Source organism: Tiliqua scincoides, chromosome 5 (assembly GCF_035046505.1).
Source record: "Tiliqua scincoides isolate rTilSci1 chromosome 5, rTilSci1.hap2, whole genome shotgun sequence".
Lineage (NCBI taxonomy): Eukaryota > Metazoa > Chordata > Lepidosauria > Squamata > Scincidae > Tiliqua > Tiliqua scincoides.
Genome location: NC_089825.1, coordinates 75,715,516 through 75,735,473, shown reverse-complemented (window position 1 = coordinate 75,735,473; position 19,958 = coordinate 75,715,516). Strand labels below are relative to the sequence as shown.

The following is a 19,958-nucleotide window of genomic DNA, read 5'->3' as shown; positions in this document are numbered from 1 at the left end:
TGATGTCCTCCAGCCCCGAGACTTCCCACCCGGGCAGCTGAGGAGCTGCACGCCTGAGGTTGGGACGAAGCCTGATCGTCCCCGGAAGTCTCCCCACGGCCCTTCTCTGCCTGCCTCTGCTTCTCCAGGTCGGCCACCAAGGCTTCAAGGGAGCGGACGCGTTCCCTGAGTCCCTGGAGCTCCTTGCACCTACGACCCACCCATGACTTATGCCCCAGAGGCATATAGTCATACATGTGACACTCAATGCAAAACACTGGATAGCCTCCACCCTGTTGCTGGCTGTCTGACTGCATTGTTTGTTTGTTTGTTTAGGGGTACTTAAAAACCCTTCACTGGTTTGTTGCCCTCTTCTCAAGGGAAGAAAAGGTCAGTGTCTGGGGCCTGGCCTCCTCGCCCTGCTGCTGAACTCGCACTGTGGCTAAACTCGCTGTGACTTACCTGGCACTTTGTTCCTGAGGCACTGCGTGTCCCAGAGGCCATGCGCGCTTCTGCAGAGGGCTCACAAGGTGGCAGGCGCTAGCTTCATCCTCCTAGCTAGCTCCTCCTCCCTCTTTCCTTGCTGATTGAAAGGGGGCTGGTCTTCCCAGGCTTCTGAATGGGGTGCCTGGATTTGCCTAATGGGGCAAATCACCTCCTAAAGGACAATGACTGCTAAAGGACCTCCTAAAGGACCACCTCCTAAAGGACAATGACTGCTAATTTGCTAAATTGCTAAGTTTATGACTATGCTAAGCTAAATTGCCCTGGCTGGCTGGGAACAGGCCCTTCCTAGGTTCTTACCCTCCTAATTCAGTTCTGTTAGGCTGGACTGGACTCAAGCTGCTTTTTATTTGATTTTAAACTGCACTGGTTTAAGAGTTTTTTGGGCTTGGCAGAACTTACACACTAAAGGTTTAAATCCTGTTTTGCCCTGTTTATAAAATAGACACCAAGTGTACTTTCTTCCTAGTACTAGTGAGACTAGTGCAATCAGTATCTTCAGAAAGAAAATGTATTCTAGACATGTTCATAAGTCATCTTCAATGCCTTTCTTGTGTGTTTTTTTTTCCTGGTGAAGGGTTCTGTCAAAGACCAGCTGAAAGCTTATGGTGCCCTGACAGAAAACGTCACTCGGAAGTACACTCGGCAGATTCTCGAAGGAGTGTGTTATCTTCATAGCAACATGATTGTGCACAGGGATATAAAGGGTAAGAACCATGGGCAGGGTGTGTGTATATAATGTGCTCACACTCCTGTGTTTAGTAACAGCTGTGTTCATGGCATGCTTGCAAAACAGAAAGATGGAACAATAGTGTTATAAATGGGGACAGAAGAACGGACACATAGGACAGTTCTTAGACCGCATTTGGACCAGCACAGTGCTTACCTTTCGTTTTGGTTTTGTCCCTCACTCTTCTGACTCTAATCTTCTCATGTGTCCTGTGCTTATGGACTTGCTCCACCTGGAATCGTGAACTTCATATTCAGTCTTTTTTTTCCTTAAGCACTGCAGATTGGGTGCTGTTCTACCCTTCCCCAACCCCCAGTTAATAGTGTGCCAGAAAAAGCATTATTTGAGTTTCATGAGGCAACCAAGCTCGCTTCTAAAAGAAATGGGCAATATTTTTGTGGTAAATGGCACAGATTGTCCTTTTTCGCTCCGAGGAAATGGAAAAGGCCAGGACAAGAAAAAGCATATGACTAGTTGCAAGGTTTGCACCTCTTGAAGCCATTTCTGCCCAGCGTTGCATATACGCAACAGGAATCAAAAGTGTACACATGTGGGCTGGGCAATAATTTTTTTTTTTGCAACAAAGTTTATTTATTTATTACAGATACAGGTAAGGAAAATGGGTTAGACTTAGCGCTGGTACTACACAGGTTACACATGAGGGTATTGGCCATCGATTACAATGTGCATTAATCCAAAAAAGAAATCAATAATGACTAAAAAGAAAATTATTCATCAATACAAAAATTATCATATTTGTTAATCTACTAATTAATGATTTAATTAAACAATCAATATTCTTTAACTAAAATTATCCAATCATTAATCAGTTTCAATTTCAACAACCTTTAATGGCATAGCAAAAAAGAAAAAAAGCTACAACATACATACAACATACGTAATTAAATAAATAAATAAACTACAATACGAAACATCAATTAATTATAAATGACCACAAGGAGATTGCACCCGCAAGTACACTAATCAGGGCTGCTTAGAACTGTTAGCAGTAAGGACCTTTGTGAGGAATTCAGCAACAAGAGGTGTAATATCGTGCGAGAAGTCATGTAAGAGAAACGCCGCGAGAAGATGGGGGGGCCAGAATAACTAGAAATGACGGGGCCCAAAATGGAGCAGCAGAGTTTATTAAATGTTGGACAGACGCAGAGAAAATGAGTAACAGAATCAGGCTCAATACCACACCAGTTACGACGCCTTTGATCGAAGGGAACCCGAGAGTAGCGGCCATTCAACATCGCGGAGGGAAATATGTTAAGCCAAGCTAACATAAAAGCCCTCCTCTCAAAGGGGTTCACAAGAAGCTGGAAATAGGAATGGCCATTGGCAAAGGCGGGAGAAATTCCATAATAAATGGGAGAACAGACCCGGTTCAGGTTAGAAAATATCCACCGGTGTTCAGACTCCCAGAGTCTCTCAAGAATATGGGATAAAGCCTGATCAAAATTGCAATTGAAAAGAGAGTCTGAGGGAATGCCAATAGAGGCTAATTTGGAGATACAAAACACAGACCAAGAGGATTGAAAAGGGTCTTTAAGTAGATAAACAAGAAGAGAATCAGAATCAATCTTAAAAAAAAGGCGTAGCCAAAATTTGAAAGTAAATTTCCAGGCCAGAGTAGAAGGAAGATGTATACCGAGCTCAAAAGCCAGAGTGGACAGCTTAATATAATTGGGGACCCAAGGATCCGCCTAAAGAAAGAGGCAGCCAGCTGGTCAATTTTATTGGACATAGCCTAGTTCCAAATTGGGACCCCATAAAACAAACGGCTGACCATTTTGGCATTAAAAATTAAAAGTGCAGCTGGAATGTACTGATTGCCTGTTGAATAGTGGAATTTGGGAATCGCACCAATTAGGTGAGAGGAAGAGGCAGTCACAGAGTTCCTATGAAAAGACAGCTGGTAGTGTAAAAAAATTCCAAGATATTTAAAGGTTTTTACTTGTTCAATAGGGCGGTTGTTAATTGCCCATTGAAGTGGCCTCCATGATTTGGAAAAGACCAAGATTTTAAAATCATTAAAAGGCTTCAAATTTTACTCATACAATATTCTTGTCACTAAACTAATATTTACAATAGAATATTTCTTATCTTGATTCTTAATTTCTGATATCACATTTAAGAGGGCTGGGCAATAATTATAATTAATGATAGACAAGCTTTCATATCCAAAGAAACCCTTGGAAATGGAAACTTCAATTATGGAATGTGGTTTGATCATGTAACTGTGTGATCATGTTAACAGTGTGTTCAAGGACCAATGGGAGTGACTGCTTCAGTTTCCAGGAAAAGGGGCAGGTCAGGGGCAATAACGAAGAAAGTAATTGGGGGTGGAAGGACTGCTGCAAACTTTATTGAGATGTGCCTACCTGCTGATTCACTTTCGTTACTAGATAAAACACCTTTCTTCAGAGTTTATCTTCTTCATCCCTTTCGTGTTTCTGTATCCCACAGCTTCATGCTTAAGCTCCCCTGCCTGAAACTCTTCCTGCCATATCTCTTCCATTTTCTACTTTATATTTGAATAGCAGTTTTGTGCTATTCTGTAGTGAATGACTGTAACAATGGGATTGCTAGTAGTGCATTTATTCATCCTCCAATCAGCTCCCTCTACACCCATCTTTTATTCTTTTATGTAGTGGCTCCTAGTGCCCTGCAAGGTGGAGGCAATGACAGAGTCCACAGTATAGACTCCATTCTGAATGCTTTAAACCAAACAGGATCTTTGAAAGCTATAGATCCAATCACTGAACAGTATGCATACAGTTGCTTCTTTTTTATTTTTTTCCCATCTCAGGAGCCAATATTCTCCGGGACTCGGCTGGCAATGTGAAGCTTGGGGACTTTGGGGCCAGCAAGCGGCTGCAGACCATCTGTATGTCTGGGACTGGCATACGTTCTGTCACTGGCACACCCTATTGGATGAGTCCGGAGGTGATCAGTGGCGAGGGTTATGGAAGAAAAGCTGATGTTTGGTAAGGAGTCACTCTGTCATGCAGGCTAGGTGCCCAGCATGGGCAAGGCTTCAGTGCATTTGAGGTCCCCAAACCGTACACATATGACTAGAATCACAGTGTGCATATCTGGAAAAGGAGAGTGGTGAAGGCTCAATGGTGGTGGTGGTGGTGAAGGACATGAAGGACCTAGATTCAATCCGTGGCATCAGATAGAACTGAGAATGACCCTGTTGGAAACTGGACAGCCACTTGCAGTAAGTACTGAACTGGATGAACCAAGGGTCAGACTTGGTACAAGGCAGGTTCTTTTCTCCTGACCTGCCCCTGGGCAAATTGACACATTGTATTACACTTGCAGTTACTCCTGTATGCTGTATGGGGCTTTCTGTGCACAGTTATTCAGTTCTCATAGAATCTAGTGTTTAATGTGTAAAGAAAAGTGCTGCCTGGAAGCCATACCTTCGGACCACTAATTCCAGATACCATAAGGGCAGTCTGTAGCTGTTCAGTGGTAAGGGACAGGTACAGTGCTCACACGCTCCAGGGCTACACTTGAGCACTGAAAGCAGGTGTCATCACGAACAGGCCTTGCTGAGGGAGAGTCAGCATGGCTTCTGTAAGGGTAAGTCTTGCCTCACAAACCTTATAGAATTCTTTGAAAAGGTCAACAGGCATGTGGATGCGGGAGAACCTGTGGACATTATATATCTGGACTTTCAGAAGGCGTTTGACACGGTCCCTCACCAAAGGCTACTGAAAAAACTCCACATTCAGGGAATTAGAGGACAGGTCCTCTCATGGATTGAGAACTGGTTGGAGGCCAGGAAGCAGAGAGTGGGTGTCAATGGGCAATTTTCACAGTGGAGAGAGGTGAAAAGCGGTGTGCCCCAAGGATCTGTCCTGGGACCGGTGCTTTTCAACCTCTTCATAAATGACCTGGAGACAGGGTTGAGCAGTGAAGTGGCTAAGTTTGCAGATGACACCAAACTTTTCCGAGTGGTAAAGATCAGAAGTGATTGTGAGGAGCTCCAGAAGGATCTCTCCAGACTGGCAGAATGGGCAGCAAAATGGCAGATGCGCTTCAATGTCAGTAAGTGTAAAGTCATGCACATTGGGGCAAAAAATCAAAACTTTAGATATAGGCTGATGGGTTCTGAGCTGTCTGTGACAGATCAGGAGAGAGATCTTGGGGTGGTGGTGGACAGGTCGATGAAAGTGTCGACCCAATGTGCGGCGGCAGTGAAGAAGGCCAATTCTATGCTTGGGATCATTAGGAAGGGTATTGAGAACAAAACGGTTAGTATTATAATGCCGTTGTACAAATCTATGGTAAGGCCACACCTGGAGTATTGTGTCCAGTTCTGGTCGCCGCATCTCAAAAAAGACATAGTGGAAATGGAAAAGGTGCAAAAGAGAGCGACTAAGATGATTACGGGGCTGGGGCACCTTCCTTATGAGGAAAGGCTACGGCGTTTGGGCCTCTTCAGCCTAGAAAAGAGACGCTTGAGGGGGGACATGATTGAGACATACAAAATTATGCAGGGGATGGACAGAGTGGATAGGGAGATGCTCTTTACACTCTCACATAATACCAGAACCAGGGGACATCCACTAAAATTGAGTGTTGGGCGGGTTAGGACAGACAAAAGAAAATATTTCTTTACTCAGCGCGTGGTCGGTCTGTGGAACTCCTTGCCACAGGATGTGGTGCTGGCGTCTAGCCTAGACGCCTTTAAAAGGGGATTGGACGAGTTTCTGGAGGAAAAATCCATTATGGGGTACAAGCCATGATGTGTATGCGCAACCTCCTGATTTTAGGAATGGGTTAAGTCAGAATGCCAGATGTAGGGGAGAGCACCAGGATGAGGTCTCTTGTTATCTGGTGTGCTCCCTGGGGCATTTGGTGGGCCGATACAGGAAGCTGGACTAGATGGGCCTATGGCCTGATCCAGTGGGGCTGTTCTTATGTTCTTATGTTCTTATCATTGTCATCTAAACCCTGCACATCATCCAGTGAATTCTTGTCTTGCTGGTTGGCCAATTGACCAAACAACCTATATCTATTAATGTCAAGGAATATTTCACTCAAAGAATTGTTTCTTCCTTGGCATGTTTCTGGAGTGGGTTGTTATTGTACCTCTGTAAAGCTGCCACATGGGCCATATCTTCCACTTTTATTAAGCTTATGTAAAATGTAAAATATTGATGTAAAAGGTTGCATTTATGCTATGTTTTAAATAATTTTTCTCCAGAGATGCTTTAAGTGATAGTTTTTGTTCCCATCTCCAGTATGTTTGCTTATAAGTTACCTAGTTGTGGGACTGCTTATCTACAACTAAAACTTTGAGATGTTCTCTGTGAAATGTCACAGTTTCTTCTTCTTCCCCACTATGCATGTCTTTATGTCTGAGTACTTTTGTGCCTGGCAGAAGTAACCCAGCAGGCATGTTCACTGTTAATAGCAGTGGTTTTTAAAACATGTAACATGCATACATGGGGAGGGGGAAACAGTAGTGTGTGGGTCCCACTGTAATCACCAGTAGCATGATGGGTACAGTTCAGTGGTGAAGAGAAAATGGAGACAAGGGTGAAGGTACACAAATGCTTACTATAGTGTTGAAATACCAAAAAGGGGGTTCAAACTGGGCCTAACAGAATTAGCTTACACACACTTAATATAGACGGGGGGATTGCTACAGCTAACAGTTGCATCAGCTGAGCCAGGGTGGTGTAGTGGTTTGGGAGGTGAACTTAGACCTGGAAGACCAGCCCCCTCCTGGGTGACTTTGGGCCAGTCACTTTCTCTCAGCCTCACCTACCTCACAGGGTTGTTGTGAGGACAAAAGGAGGGGAGTACGCAGCCCTGAGCTCTGTGGAGGAAGGGCAGTATAAAAATGTGAAAAAATAAAAATAAAATAAATCAATAAAAGAGCCCTGGGGAAAGTGGTTAGAAGCAAGTGAGGATAGGAGAGGGACTCCTTAGAAGGAGAAGAAGCTGACTGACTGGGGAGAGGGACAAGTGGGAGAAGGAGAGAAGGGAGATTGTCTTCCCAGAGGTAGCCCAGGACAGGGAAGAAAAGGCTTTGGGGTACAATGGAGGAAGAAGGAAAATGGGGGAAATTAGTGGGAGAGGGAGAAGAAATGTTTTGGTTGCTCAGGCTGCTGCAAAAGGCTGTATGAGAATGGCACTCTGTAACCTGAATCGAGGGCAACAGGCAACTCTTTACAGAAGTTCTTTCCCCAGACTTGGGAGTTCCAGGAAGTGGCTGTAGTCACAAAGCACCAAATATGCTGTTCCCCCAGGATTTGGAGCTAGAATTCGTCAACTGAATTTGGGAGGCATGAAAACTATATTAGAATGAAAGGGATACATTCTCATGCAGGAATCTACTTTCACACTGCCCTGTTTTGAAAAGGAAAAAAATAAGAGAATTTTAATTGTTTAATTGGTTTCCTTTTTGTACATCAGTCCTTGTTTACATGACTAAGCATATTCGTCCAGTTTAGAGATACAAAATACTAGTGGCTTGACAAAAGAGGTGAGTATCAGAGCCTTTTTCAGTTGTTGAAAAGTAGATCAGTAGAATATAGTGGCCAGTTGAAGGTGTCATTATAGTTAAAATATTGCCTTTATTAGATTTCTATAGCATGAGGGTTAGGGAGCTGTCAGTAAGTTTTTTGGAATACACACAGCTAGATGTCACTATAGCTATCTGCTTTCCATTCACATGCATTGTGCAAGAGCTTAACCCTGTACCAGTTTTGAAAAACAAAAGAACTGATTCTCTTTTTTGTCTGATCACTAAAATCATCTCAAGTTTCCAACCCATCCTGCATAACTGCCCAGACCTAGTTGGAAAACTGCAAAATCCTGCATGGATTAGATTGTTAGGCGTATTTAAGTTGGTAGAGGCTGCCCAGTTTCTTGGAAGATTAGGCTTTTGTATGGAGGAGGCTTACTAACACATTCAGGGTCAGTGCCCAAGGTCCTCTGGAACAAAACCTGATTCTGGGCCTTTCTCTGCTCTTCCCTACCCCACAGTTGGCTTACTACCTGTCTCCCTAGCACTAATTTGAATTGCCTCCTTTCTTAGATTTGCGTTGCCCCATGGTTTGGTTGGGGCCAGCTTTGTCATCCTGGTGGCAGACAAACCCACCCTTTATGCCCTGGAATGCTCCTAGGTGGTGTTCCTGAACATAGAATTAGGAAAGCCTAGAATTGCCACATGACTTCGGATTTTCAAAGTAAAATCTTTGGTTGCTGAAAACATTGTGGCAGTCAGGCACAGGTTCTTGACATTTACCTGGGTAGGCCCACCTATAATGCAATCATTGAATATGCTTCTTGCCATTTTGATATGAGAGTTGTCATGTGTCAACATCAACATTACAAAGGGTCAACGTGGCTCGTTATTGCCTATTAAACACATTCTATTCTTCTGCTGTAGTCTTCCTACCTTGGGTCTGGTTCATCAGAGTGATGTGTTTGTGGCTCTTAAACAACCTTACACTATCATGGGGACTATTTGAGGGGCCCAGAACTGTCAAAGTCTGTGCCAGAGACCTAGGGGCAGTGTATGTGTTGGAGCAAAATGGAACTGTGCCACTGGCCCGTGGCTCAGCACTTTCCTAAAAGGCAAGTTCATGAGATATTGGTTACTAGTGAGGGAACAGTGTATGAAATGCATCCTTAGATGTGAAGAATGCATTAATTTTTTGAGCTGAATCAATTTAACCCATTTTTTGCCAGGCCCACAGGTGTACACATTTGGTCCCTGTTGCATATATGCAACATTGGGCAGAAATGGCTTAAACTACCATATATTTCTGGTTGATGTCCAGAATGCATTCAGACTTTGCCACACCAGTGGTTTGCATTTTGTGTATTTATTTTTAGATAGTTATAGAATGCTGACTTGAAATATGACTATTTTCTTTCCAGTATTTAACCCTTGTAAAGCTCATGCACACATACCATAATAGAAGAACCAGGAAGTTATTCAAAGTTATTCAAAATCAGTCCTTCTGTGGTCATGTTCATGAGATAATGGTTACTAGTTAGGGAACAGTGTATGAAATGCATCCTTGGATCTTGACATCTTCTTGACACTGTACAAGAGGGATGGGCTTCACTTGAACCAGAATGGAACCAGTCTGCTGGCGCATAACATTAAAAAGGTGGCAGAGCAGCTTTTAAACTGATCCCTGGGGGAAAGCCGACAGGAGCTGAGGGGCATCCAGTTCAGAACTCCTCATCCCTATGGGACGAGGATGGCGAGGTTAGAGAACAACAAAGTAAAGGCAGAGTAGGAGAAGAAATTGGGAATGGTAGCATGATGGGATGTGATAGACAGTTTGGCACAGTGAGAGGATGCGGGGACAAAGGAGCTAATAAGGAGCTAATGCCTGGGGCATTACATGTACAAATGTTTTTATGCAAATGCCCGAAGTCTCCGAGCAAAGATGTCTGGTGACTAGGGAAAACATTGACATAGTGGGCGTAACAGAAACCTGGTGGGATGCGGAAAAACAGTGGGATACCGCAATCCGGAGCTATAAACTACAGGAGGGACAGGGAGGGGCGTGTTGGGGGTGGGGTGGCCGTTTACGTTAAGGAAGGGATAGAATCCAGCAAAGTAGAGATTGAAGGCAGGTCTGACTCTCCTTCAGAGATAGAATCTCTGTGGGTTAAATTACCAGGCCTGTGGAGCGATGTAATACTGGCGGCGTACTATCGTCCTCCAGACCAGAAACCGGAAGGGGACCTTGAAATGAGGAAACAGATCAGGGAGGTGACAAGGAGGGACAGGGTTGTAATCATGGGGGACTTCAATTATCCTCATATAGACTGGGTCAATTTGTGTTCTGGTCACGAAAAGGAGACCGGATTCCTTGAGATGTTAAATGACTGCCTTAGAGCAGCGAGTCATGGAGTCCACCAGAGGACAGGTGACTCTGGATTTGATATTGTGCGGTACTCAGGACCTGGTTAGAGGTGTCAATGTTATTGGAACAGTGGGGAACAGTGATCATGCTGTGATCCGTTTCAACATGCACGTCGGGGGAAGAATACTGGGCAGATCTCTCACAAAAACCCTTGACTTCCGACGAGCGGACTTCCCTCAGATGAGGAGGCTGGTTAGAAGGAGGTTGAAAGGGAAGGTAAAAAGAGTCCAATCTCTCCAGAGTGCATGGAGGCTGCTTAAAACAACAGTAATAGAGGCCCTGCGGAAGTGTATACTGCAAAGGAAGAAGGGCTCCACTAAGTCCAGGAGGGTGCCTGCATGGCTAACCAGCCAACTTGGAGAGGCCGTAAAGGGCAAGGAAGCTTCCTTCCGTAAATGGAAGTCTTGCCCTAATGAAGAGAATAAAAAGGAACATAAACTTTGGCAAAAGAAATGTAAGAAGGTGATACGGGAGGCCAAGCGAGACTATGAGGAACGCATGGCCAGCAACATTGAGGAGAATAATAAAAGCTTCTTCAAATATGTTAGAAGCAGGAAACCCGCCAGAGAAGCGGTTGGCCCTCTGCATGGTGGGGGAGGGAAAGGGGAGATAAAAGGAGACTTTGAGATGGCAGAGAAATTGAATGAGTTCTTTGCATCTGTCTTCATGGCAGAAGACTGCTGCCCAAACGGCCGCTCCTGACCAAGGAATTAAGTCGGACAGAGGTTGAAAGAGAAGATGTTTCAGACCTCATTGATAAATTCAAGATCAATAAGTCACCGGCCCGAATGGCATCCACCCAAGAGTTATTAAGGAATGAAAGAATGAAGTTGCTGATCTCTTGACTAAAATATGCAACTTGTCCCTCAAAACGGCCACGGTGCCAGAAGATTGGAGGATAGCAAATGTCACACCAATCTTTAAAAAGGAAAAGAGGAGGGACCGGGGAAACTATAGGCCGGTCAGCCTAACATCTATACCGGGTAAGATGGTGGAATGCCTCATTAAAGATAGAATCTCAAAACACATAGACCGGGGGTGCTCACACTTTTTTGGCTCGAGAGCTACTTTGAAACCCAGCAAGGCCCAGAGATCTACCGGGGGGAAGGAAGCGTCTGACAGACACCCCCTTTGATGTATGGAGCCCCTGCTGGACCAGGTCAGAGGCCCACCAAGTCCAGCTTCCTGTGCCCCACAGTGGCCCACCAGATGCTTCAGGAAGCACACGGGAGGCCTCTCCTCTCTCCCCACCCCACATACTGGGGGCAGCCACAGGTCCCCCCAAGAGGCACATGCCCAGCCTTGCTGCACTACGGGGGGGGGAGCTCCCCACTCCCCGCCCCCCCAAACTCTTTGTGGCTGCGCCCCGAGACCAGCAGGGAGAGGGAGGCATCACAGGTCTTCCTCGGAAGGGGCGGGGGGCTTCCCCATTTCCATGGAGAGGGGCTGCGCATGCAGGTGGCAGGCGGGGGAGACACTGCTCCCACCGGCCCTCCTCCTGCAGCGGCAGGGGAGCCAGGGGGGTAGTCTCACCTGTCAGCCCCGACCAAGAACAGCAGCGGCCGCAGCACTTACCTCTGGGCTCCTACAGGGGTGGCTGGGCCGGGCATGGCTGGGCTGGGTTGGGCCGGACCTGACTGGAAGGGAAGGGGAGGGTCACTCGGGGCCTCCCGCAGCAACCGCCATCAGAACGACTCCATCTCGAACTCCCGCCCCTCCCCCTTCCGCTATGGAGCCCCAGGAAGCGCCTCAGTCCAGTGCAGCCCAGCTCCCCCTCCCGCCGCCACCCACTTTAGCTCCTGCTCTTCCGGCATGCAGCACCACGAAACTGATGAAACTGACTAGAGTCTAGTCAGTTTCGTCAGTTTTGTTGCTGCATGCCTGAAGAGCAGCTAAAGTGTCAGTTGCAATGTCAGTTTAGTGTCAGCTAAATATGTCAGTTTCGTCTAGTCACTAGACGAAACTGACATATTAACAGTTTGGAGAGACAGGGCTCCGCGATCTACTCATTTTGCCTCGCGATCTACCTATTGAGCACCCCTGACATAGACGAGCAGGCCTTGCTGAGGGAGAATCAACATGGCTTCTGTGAGAGTAAGTCTTGCCTCACAAACCTTTTAGAATTCTTTGAAAAGGTCAACAGGCATGTGGATGCGGAGGAACCTGTAGACATTATATATCTGGACTTTCAGAAGGCGTTCGACATGGTCCCTCACCAAAGGCTACTGAAAAAACTCCACAGTCAGGGAATTAGAGGACAGGTCCTCTCCTGGATTGAGACCTGGTTGAAGACCAGGAAACAGAGGGTATGTGTCAATGGACAATTTTCGCAATGGAGAAAGGTGAAAAGCAGTGTGCCCCAAGGATCTGTCCTGGGATCGGTGCTTTTCAACCTCTTCATAAATGACCCGGAGACAGGGGTGAGCAGTGAGGTGGCAAAGTTTGCAAACGGCACCTAATTTTTCTGAGTGGTGGAGACCAGAAGAGATTGTGAGGAGCTCCAGAAGGATCTCTCCAAACTGGCAGAATGGGCAGCAAAATGGCAGATGCATTTCAATGTCAGTAAGTGTAAAGTCATGCACATTGGGGCAAAAAATCAAAACTTCACATATAGGCTGATGGGTTCTGAGCTGCCTGTGACAGATCAGGAGAGAGATCTTGGGGTGGTGGTGTACAGGTCAGTGAAAGTGTCGACCCAATGTGCGGCGGCAGTAAAGGCCAATTCTATGCTTGGGATCATTAGAAAAGGCATTGAGAACAAAACGGCTAATATTATAATGCCGTTGTACAAACCGATGGTAAGGCCACACCTGGAGTATTGTGTCCAGATCTGGTCGCCACATCTCAAAAAGGACATAGTGGAAATGGAAAAGGTGCAAAAGAGAGCGACTAAGATGATTACTAGGCTGTGGCACCTTCCTTATGAGGAAAGGCTACGGTGTTTGGGCCTCTTCAGCCTAGAAAAGAGGCGCCTGAGGGGGGACATGATTGAGACATACAAAATTATGCATGGGAAGGATAAAGTGGATAGAGAGATGCTCTTTACACTCTCACATAACACCAGAACCAGGGGACATCCACTAAATTTGAGTGTTGGGAGGGTTAAGACAGACAAAAGAAAATATTTCTTTACTCAGCGTGTGGTCGGTCTGTGGAACTCCTTGCCGCAGGATGTGTTGAGGGCATCTGGCCTGGATGCCTTTAAAAGGGGATTGGACAAGTTTCTGGAGGAAAAATCCATTATGGGTTACAGGCCATGATGTGTATATGCAACCTGATGGTTTATGCCAGAATGCCAGTGCGAGGGAGGGCACCAGGATGCAGGTCTCTTGTTAGCTAGTGTGCTTCCTGGGGTATTTGGTGGGCCGCTGTGAGAAACAGGAAGCTGGACTAGATGGGCCTATGGCCTGATCCAGTGGGGCTGTTCTGATGTTCTTATGACAAAAGTGTGTTTGTGATGGTTCACACTTTAAAGTTTATTTCTTTCCTTTTTGTAAGGCTGCAGTGAGCTAAGCCAGCAGTTTTCAAACTCTCTCGGAGAGTTTGAACCACTTTAAGTTCTTGCGGGGGCAGGGGGGAGGCTGTGGGGGCGGGAAGAAGGCAGCAATACGATCACCAGGATCGCATCTCTCAGGGGGCTGCAGGGGCTTGGCAGCACTTACCAGAGCCTATTGCCGCCTCCCAGGGGTGTGGGGAGCCTTGCACAACCTTCTTCAGGGCTCCCTGAAGCGTCAAAAGCGAAAGTGGAGCAATCGCGCCCCGCCTCCACAAAATCAGAAGTGGAGCGTGATCCCTCCACTTTCACTTCTTAAGCTTCAGGGAGCCCTGCAGAAGGTCGCACAGGGCTCCCTGCACCCCCAGGAGGCTGCAGGAGGCTCTGGTAAGTGCAGCCAAGCCCCTGCAGCCCCCTGAGCGATGTGATCCTGAGGATCATGTCGCTGCCTCCTCGCTGCCCCCGCCCCTTAAGGGGGCAGAGGTCAGGACTCTCAGGCTGGGGGTATCGTGATGCCCCAATTTGAAAACCCCTGGGCTAAGCTGCCTTCTCCCCTAGAATGTCTTTGGATTGTGCCCTGTGTGCATGCCACAAGAGCAGTGCCTAAAGAATGTGTCTGTCACTTACTGATAGGTGTACCAATAGTTCAATTCTTGTATTGTCTTTCTCTTTCTGGTATTGGACTCTGTGTTGGAAAAACCTGAGTAACATGAAGAACAATATGGTTTTTGTAAAAACAAAAAACAAAACAAAAACCTTGTCTGAGTTTCTCTCTCTGTGCTACTCCTCTTTCTTTGCAGGAGCCTTGCGTGTACTGTTGTGGAGATGTTAACGGAGAAGCCACCCTGGGCCGAATATGAAGCCATGGCAGCTATTTTCAAGATTGCCACACAGCCAACAAACCCCCAGCTCCCATCTCACATATCGGAACATTGCCGGGACTTTTTGAAGCAGATTTTTGTGGAAGCCAGGCAGAGACCTTCAGCTGAAGAGCTGCTCCAGCATCACTTTGCACAGCTGCCATACTGAATTACCTCCTCCCAAACAGCACTTCTTCCTGGGCTTTCAGCACCTGTGTCTCCAAGGATACTGTGCCATGGCCTGTATTGGAGCAGCATCTTCCAAATGCCAGCCCAACAGTCCTGGTTAACGTGTAAAGAGCAACACAGGGATGTCAGCTACGTTTGTGTGGATCTTGCCATTTTTAGACTGATGCTTGCAGCAGTTGTGCAGTCTACATCTGCATATCTCTGTTCTTGTTGGCTTGCAGACATGTCATGACATGTGAGCTAGGAGGGATCTAAGACCCATCTTATTTGAATGTGACTGTGGCAGAAGCTGATCCAGTACAGAAGGAAAACCACCAGAACTTGCAACAGCTGCCAAACAGCTACAACAGCATGTGGTGGGCTTGTGCTGTCGTCCCATGCTTCCCAACTCCACAGGACCTTATCTAGCCAAGTGCCACAGAGAACACACTCTCAAAATTTTTATATATATATAAAATATATTTCTATATTTTGTATATATATATAAATGATTATTATATATTTTCCTTAAGTATTCAGCATCTGAAAGTATTCAGAAAATATTGATGTAGAAATATGTGTGGATAGTGTTATTTTATGATGGTAGACCAAGGAACTAGAGACAGGGTGTACTATTTCTTTTTTTTATTCCTCCTATCCAAATTTCTGGATGATGAGATGGGGGTTCCGGTGGAACACACGGGGCCTTGCCTATCACAATGAGATGAGGGAATCCTGCTTCATTTGGTCAGGACGGTGCATTCTGTCTTAAGCAGTTACTGTGCGTTAACAGAATTTAGTATCTGGCACAAAAAAATCAGCATCCTTCTAATTTCTATTTATTTTTATTTATTTTTTTGGAGCAAGTTTCTAGCTTTTAGGGCTGCAGAAAAACTGTAAAGGCTGGAAATGTGGACTGTGCCCGGTGACTTCTTAGTTGCCACTGCAGGATGTTTAGTCTTTCAGTACCTCTTCCATGAATAGCAGAAACTGAATACAATGTTTGTTTTTGTTTTTTTAAAGAAAAAACCCTAGAAAATGTTATTTGCATATCTTACCCAGACACAGAGCACAGGCCATCACATGCTGGATACTGATGGGGATTACCCTGAGAAATGTGTGGCATGTGTACTTTGTCCCCATAAACAGCTATTGCCTGATGAAAAAGGCTCCCTCCATTGCCTTTTGAGACAGCTAGTTTATCATGCTGCAGTTGCTGCCATCCTTTTAAAAGTACCCTGACTACATCCCTGTACATCAACCAGAATCTTTTAGACTTCCGTTAGGTGATTTCTTCCACCCAAGTCTCTCTTGCAGGAGGACCACTGCTGCCCAATGTCTTCTTTGCCAGTCCTTCTAACCAAAGATGATGTCAGTGCTACCAAGACGTTAATTCAGGGAAAGGCAAAACACTGCTGCTGAGCCCAGTCAGAGGTCTTTCTGCATTCTGTACTGAGGCTTGGGGTTTCCATGTGATCTAGGCCAAAATTGTTTTTTAAATGGTACTTGCAGGCCACTGAGAGACGCATGCAGAAGCCTTGGTTATGATGTCATCTCCTTACTGCTGTGTGACATAGAAGGTCAGGGCCTACTGATTTTAAATGCTGCATTATTTGTTGACTTGGAACTTTGAAAGGGGCACTACTGGCAAATTTAATTGAAGCCATTCTGGGACTTGCTTGCAGTGAAAGATTAGTCTAACTTGAATTGCTACAGAAAATATTCTTGTTTATCTTACAAAGTTTTGGGCTTAGTTCCAGGTGTGATCAGACAGTGCCTCTTCAAGGTAAAGCCCAGCTTTAAACCACTTTAGGGAACTCATGTACACTCCAGGAGTGTTTTAACGTTTCAAGATTTTACTTCCTAGAGTGGCTGGAGGTTTTAACCAATTTGTCATGCTACAAATCTTATTGTGCCAATCATATCACTTCCATTGCCAAATGTTGGCCTTGAAAATAGATGAATTTTATCCACCCTTGCTCCCCCACCCTTAGTGACAGGCCCCTAGTGCTGTCAATGGTTTGCACTTGTGCAAGTTGAAGTTTGATCTCCTCTTTCAACTTTTTTTACGGAAGCGCAAATGGTTGCTTATGTTGCAAGTTACTGTGCTACCCACCTGATAGGGCAAGGAGAGTCAGTGCTTCCAATGGACCAGAAGTAGCATTTCTGAAGCAGAATGGAGCATGGATAAAATGCAGCAAAGATAAGAATTCCTCCTTCTGTCCTCAGTCTTGTAACAGTGAAGAGATATAAAGTGACTACTCTGATTTGCTTAAGGCTTCCAGAATGTTGCTCTAAAGATGGCTGCTGTTTTGTGATGGGGGAAGTCCAGGGGTCAGAGGAGTTATGTGATTTGTTCTCCTTTCAAAGCAGTTGTGATCCAAAGAACCTGCAGTGTTTTGTTTTGTAATTACCTCACCTGCTAACAGGCTTGTATCATGCTAGGGCTTGCAAGTAGATGGAGACATCCTTCTTGCTGTCCTTAAACATGCCTCTGCTGTGTCAAATGCAGCTGCCCCAGTTATGTATTCAGTGATTTAGCGAATGTCCAAGAGCAGAGTTCCTCCCCCAACCTGTCTCCAAGAATGTGGTATGTCAGCTTGGCTCTCCTTCTGTATGATACACTCCAGTCCTAGCCCCAGGGCCACTGATTCAGCATAAGAAATAAGCCAAAGCATTACTTGTATGGTCAGCAATGCACTTTTACGAATGTAGTTTATATCACTCTTTAAGCTTTTTTATCATGTAAAACAAATGGTGATGATGCCTCATACTTTTTTTAATTTATATCGTAAAAGATCATATTTGTTGATTTTATAGATATATATATAGAGCAACTGTTATGGGTTGGGGAGGGAGCAAATTGACACCTTTGTGAATTTTAAAAGGGGAGAAAAGCAGCTGGTTTTGCAGAGAATTTTGATTATGGTTTTATAACAAGATGTGCCGAGCCAAAATATACTCTGTTTCTTCACACATCTGCAGTGGTAGGGACAGCAAATTGATGAGAATAATAGGATCCTGGGGATGAGAAGTGTGTTTGGGATCATGTTGCCTGTGCACTTGTCCAGGACCTAATTACAGACACAGTTGAGCTTACTGTCCATCTGTCATTTGCAGTCTACCCTATCTCCAGTGTGGTGTTAGTGAAACCCGTGCATCCATTTGAGGGTCAGTTGACACGCCCATTCACCCATAGGCATCACTATGGCCTCAACAGATCATCTAGATTAGGGGTGTCCAAACTTTTTGGCAGGAGGGCCACATCATCTCTCTGACATTATGTCAGGGGCCGGGGGGGGGGGAAAGAATTAATTTACATTTTAAATTTGAATAAGTTTACATAAATGAATATATTAGAAATGGAATTTATATGAATGAATGAAGGTCTGGCAATAGCTCAGGGCCTATAAAAGAGCTTGCACAAAGCAAGGCTGGCCTTTCTTTCGCTACCATTGCTGCATCACAGATGTGAAACAACAAGCAGTGGAGGGAGCTCTCATCCCACAGTTGCCTCGGGCCAGCACAGGTTCCAGCAAGTCTCTGGAGGGCTAGAGGCTCATTGGAGACTGGGGGCTCCCTGCGGGCCGGATTGGGAGTCCCTGAGGGCCACAAGTGGCCCCCAGACCAGGGTTTGGGCACCCCTGATTGAGATCAAAAGAAGCAGCTTGTCACACTTCTGAAGATGGGGTTAATTGCAGAACTTTTAAGTGATCTGAATAGGAAACCCCAATTGTGGCTAAGCCCCAATTACCTCATTTTGATTTGTAGCACATGGCCTGTATTGCTACTTCAAAGCAATGAAGAGGAAGGATGGATTCGCTCCTGAAATTGAAGTTGTTCAATTAAGACTACCAGCCTTTCTCCCTACCACTTATCTTGGAACTCTTCCCCCTCCCCCCCCCGCCCAACTATTTCCAGTTAGGAAGATATTCCTTCCTGCAGAATGAGGTCTCTTAATCATTGGACTGGTCACAAAGACTTTGGAACCTCCTGAGAATCTCGTTTTTGCTTTTTCCAAGATAGAATTGTTACCACGTGTGAGGAAACAAAAGGTGTTGGTGTTTTGGACTCGGCATGACGATTCTGTATACTCCAGGTTCACCCACTGGCACTTTGCTAACCTGAGTTATTCTATCCAGGTTACTTGTGTACAAAGCTCCCATTATTAGACAACATTTACCTCTTCTCTTATTGACCTTTAGGAGAGCTGCTATATACCGGGGGTAGTGTTGTGGGAGTTGGACTAAAATCTGATCTCTGAGCAGAGTCCAAGAGAGTCTCCCAGAGTTTAGTGTGGTGGCCTGTGTCTGCGTAGGGCTTTGGAATTATTCATGTGTTTTGGTGTTCAGAAGATGTACTAGCTTGAACTGAGTTTGCTTCCACCAGAGCATGTTTACTAATTGCAACCTTTAAGAGACACCAGAGTAATTTTGAAATTGTTGCTTTGGGAGATTACAGGGTGCTTAGATTGGGAAATAATACCTGCAACTGCTCTGTAATCCAGAGTAAATCCCTATGAATTTAAATGGCCTATACTAGAGTAAATGGCTTGAGACTTCTTGGGATGAGATTTTAAAATATCATGGGTCACATGTGCCTCATTTTGTCAATAAAACCTTTGGAGAACCTGGAGTGTACAGAAGACCTTCAACCACTTGTGTCTTTCTGATTTTATAAATATCTATACTGACCAGGGCTTGCAGTGCAAAGCCGGGCCAATGTATCATTTTTACTTATAATAAAACTATCATTTTCAGCTAGTATTGCTTATATGCTTCTGGTATTGTAAGTGTATGTTTGAATCCTTGGAAACAGCAGAAAGGCTGGGCTTTGTCCATTACTGCAAGAGGTTTCTTGTTGGTTCTACCACCCACCCCCCAACATCTTCAAGCGAGTATGTTTTATGCTATTCCTTTTCTAAGAAGTGAAAAGAATTACAGCTTTTTGAGTGCTCCAGTTCTAGAATAGGACTGGCACCTAAAAGTCTAGATTGTTGTGGCAGCAGTTCCTGTGGGCAACAGCTTTTTTCAGGATATGTTAACTTTTTTTGATAATTTGTGTCACAAGTGAATGGCTATGTAAGGTGGGACCCTGGCATCCTGTTTCAATGTTGCTGAACTTGTAGCCTAGGCTATTGTGACTGCTTCAAATGAACTAATTCCCTGTTACATGTGTGCTTCTGTCGTCCCATCTTCCCTTGCTGCCAGATGCCCTTTAAGTTGCTAAAAAGTTACCCTATGTGGTGGTTGCCCTCCATATTGCTGTCTGCAAGGCCATAGCTTTCCTTACATCAGAAACAT

At 45.3% G+C, this 19,958-nt stretch overlaps 1 protein-coding gene across 2 annotated transcripts in view; it reads left to right on the top strand.

Moving 5' to 3' along the window:
- The window catches only part of MAP3K3 (mitogen-activated protein kinase kinase kinase 3), a 59,542-nt gene extending 40,123 nt beyond the window's left edge, over positions 1 to 19,419 (top strand). For both annotated transcript variants that reach the window (XM_066627901.1, XM_066627902.1), the window contains 3 exons: positions 1,061 to 1,190; positions 4,029 to 4,206; positions 14,428 to 19,419. In XM_066627901.1, the coding sequence (XP_066483998.1) occupies positions 1,061 to 1,190; positions 4,029 to 4,206; positions 14,428 to 14,656 (537 nt within the window). In that variant the 3' untranslated portion in view covers positions 14,657 to 19,419. The remainder of the gene's footprint in view (positions 1 to 1,060; positions 1,191 to 4,028; positions 4,207 to 14,427) is intronic.
- The last annotated feature ends 539 nt before the right edge of the window (positions 19,420 to 19,958 follow it).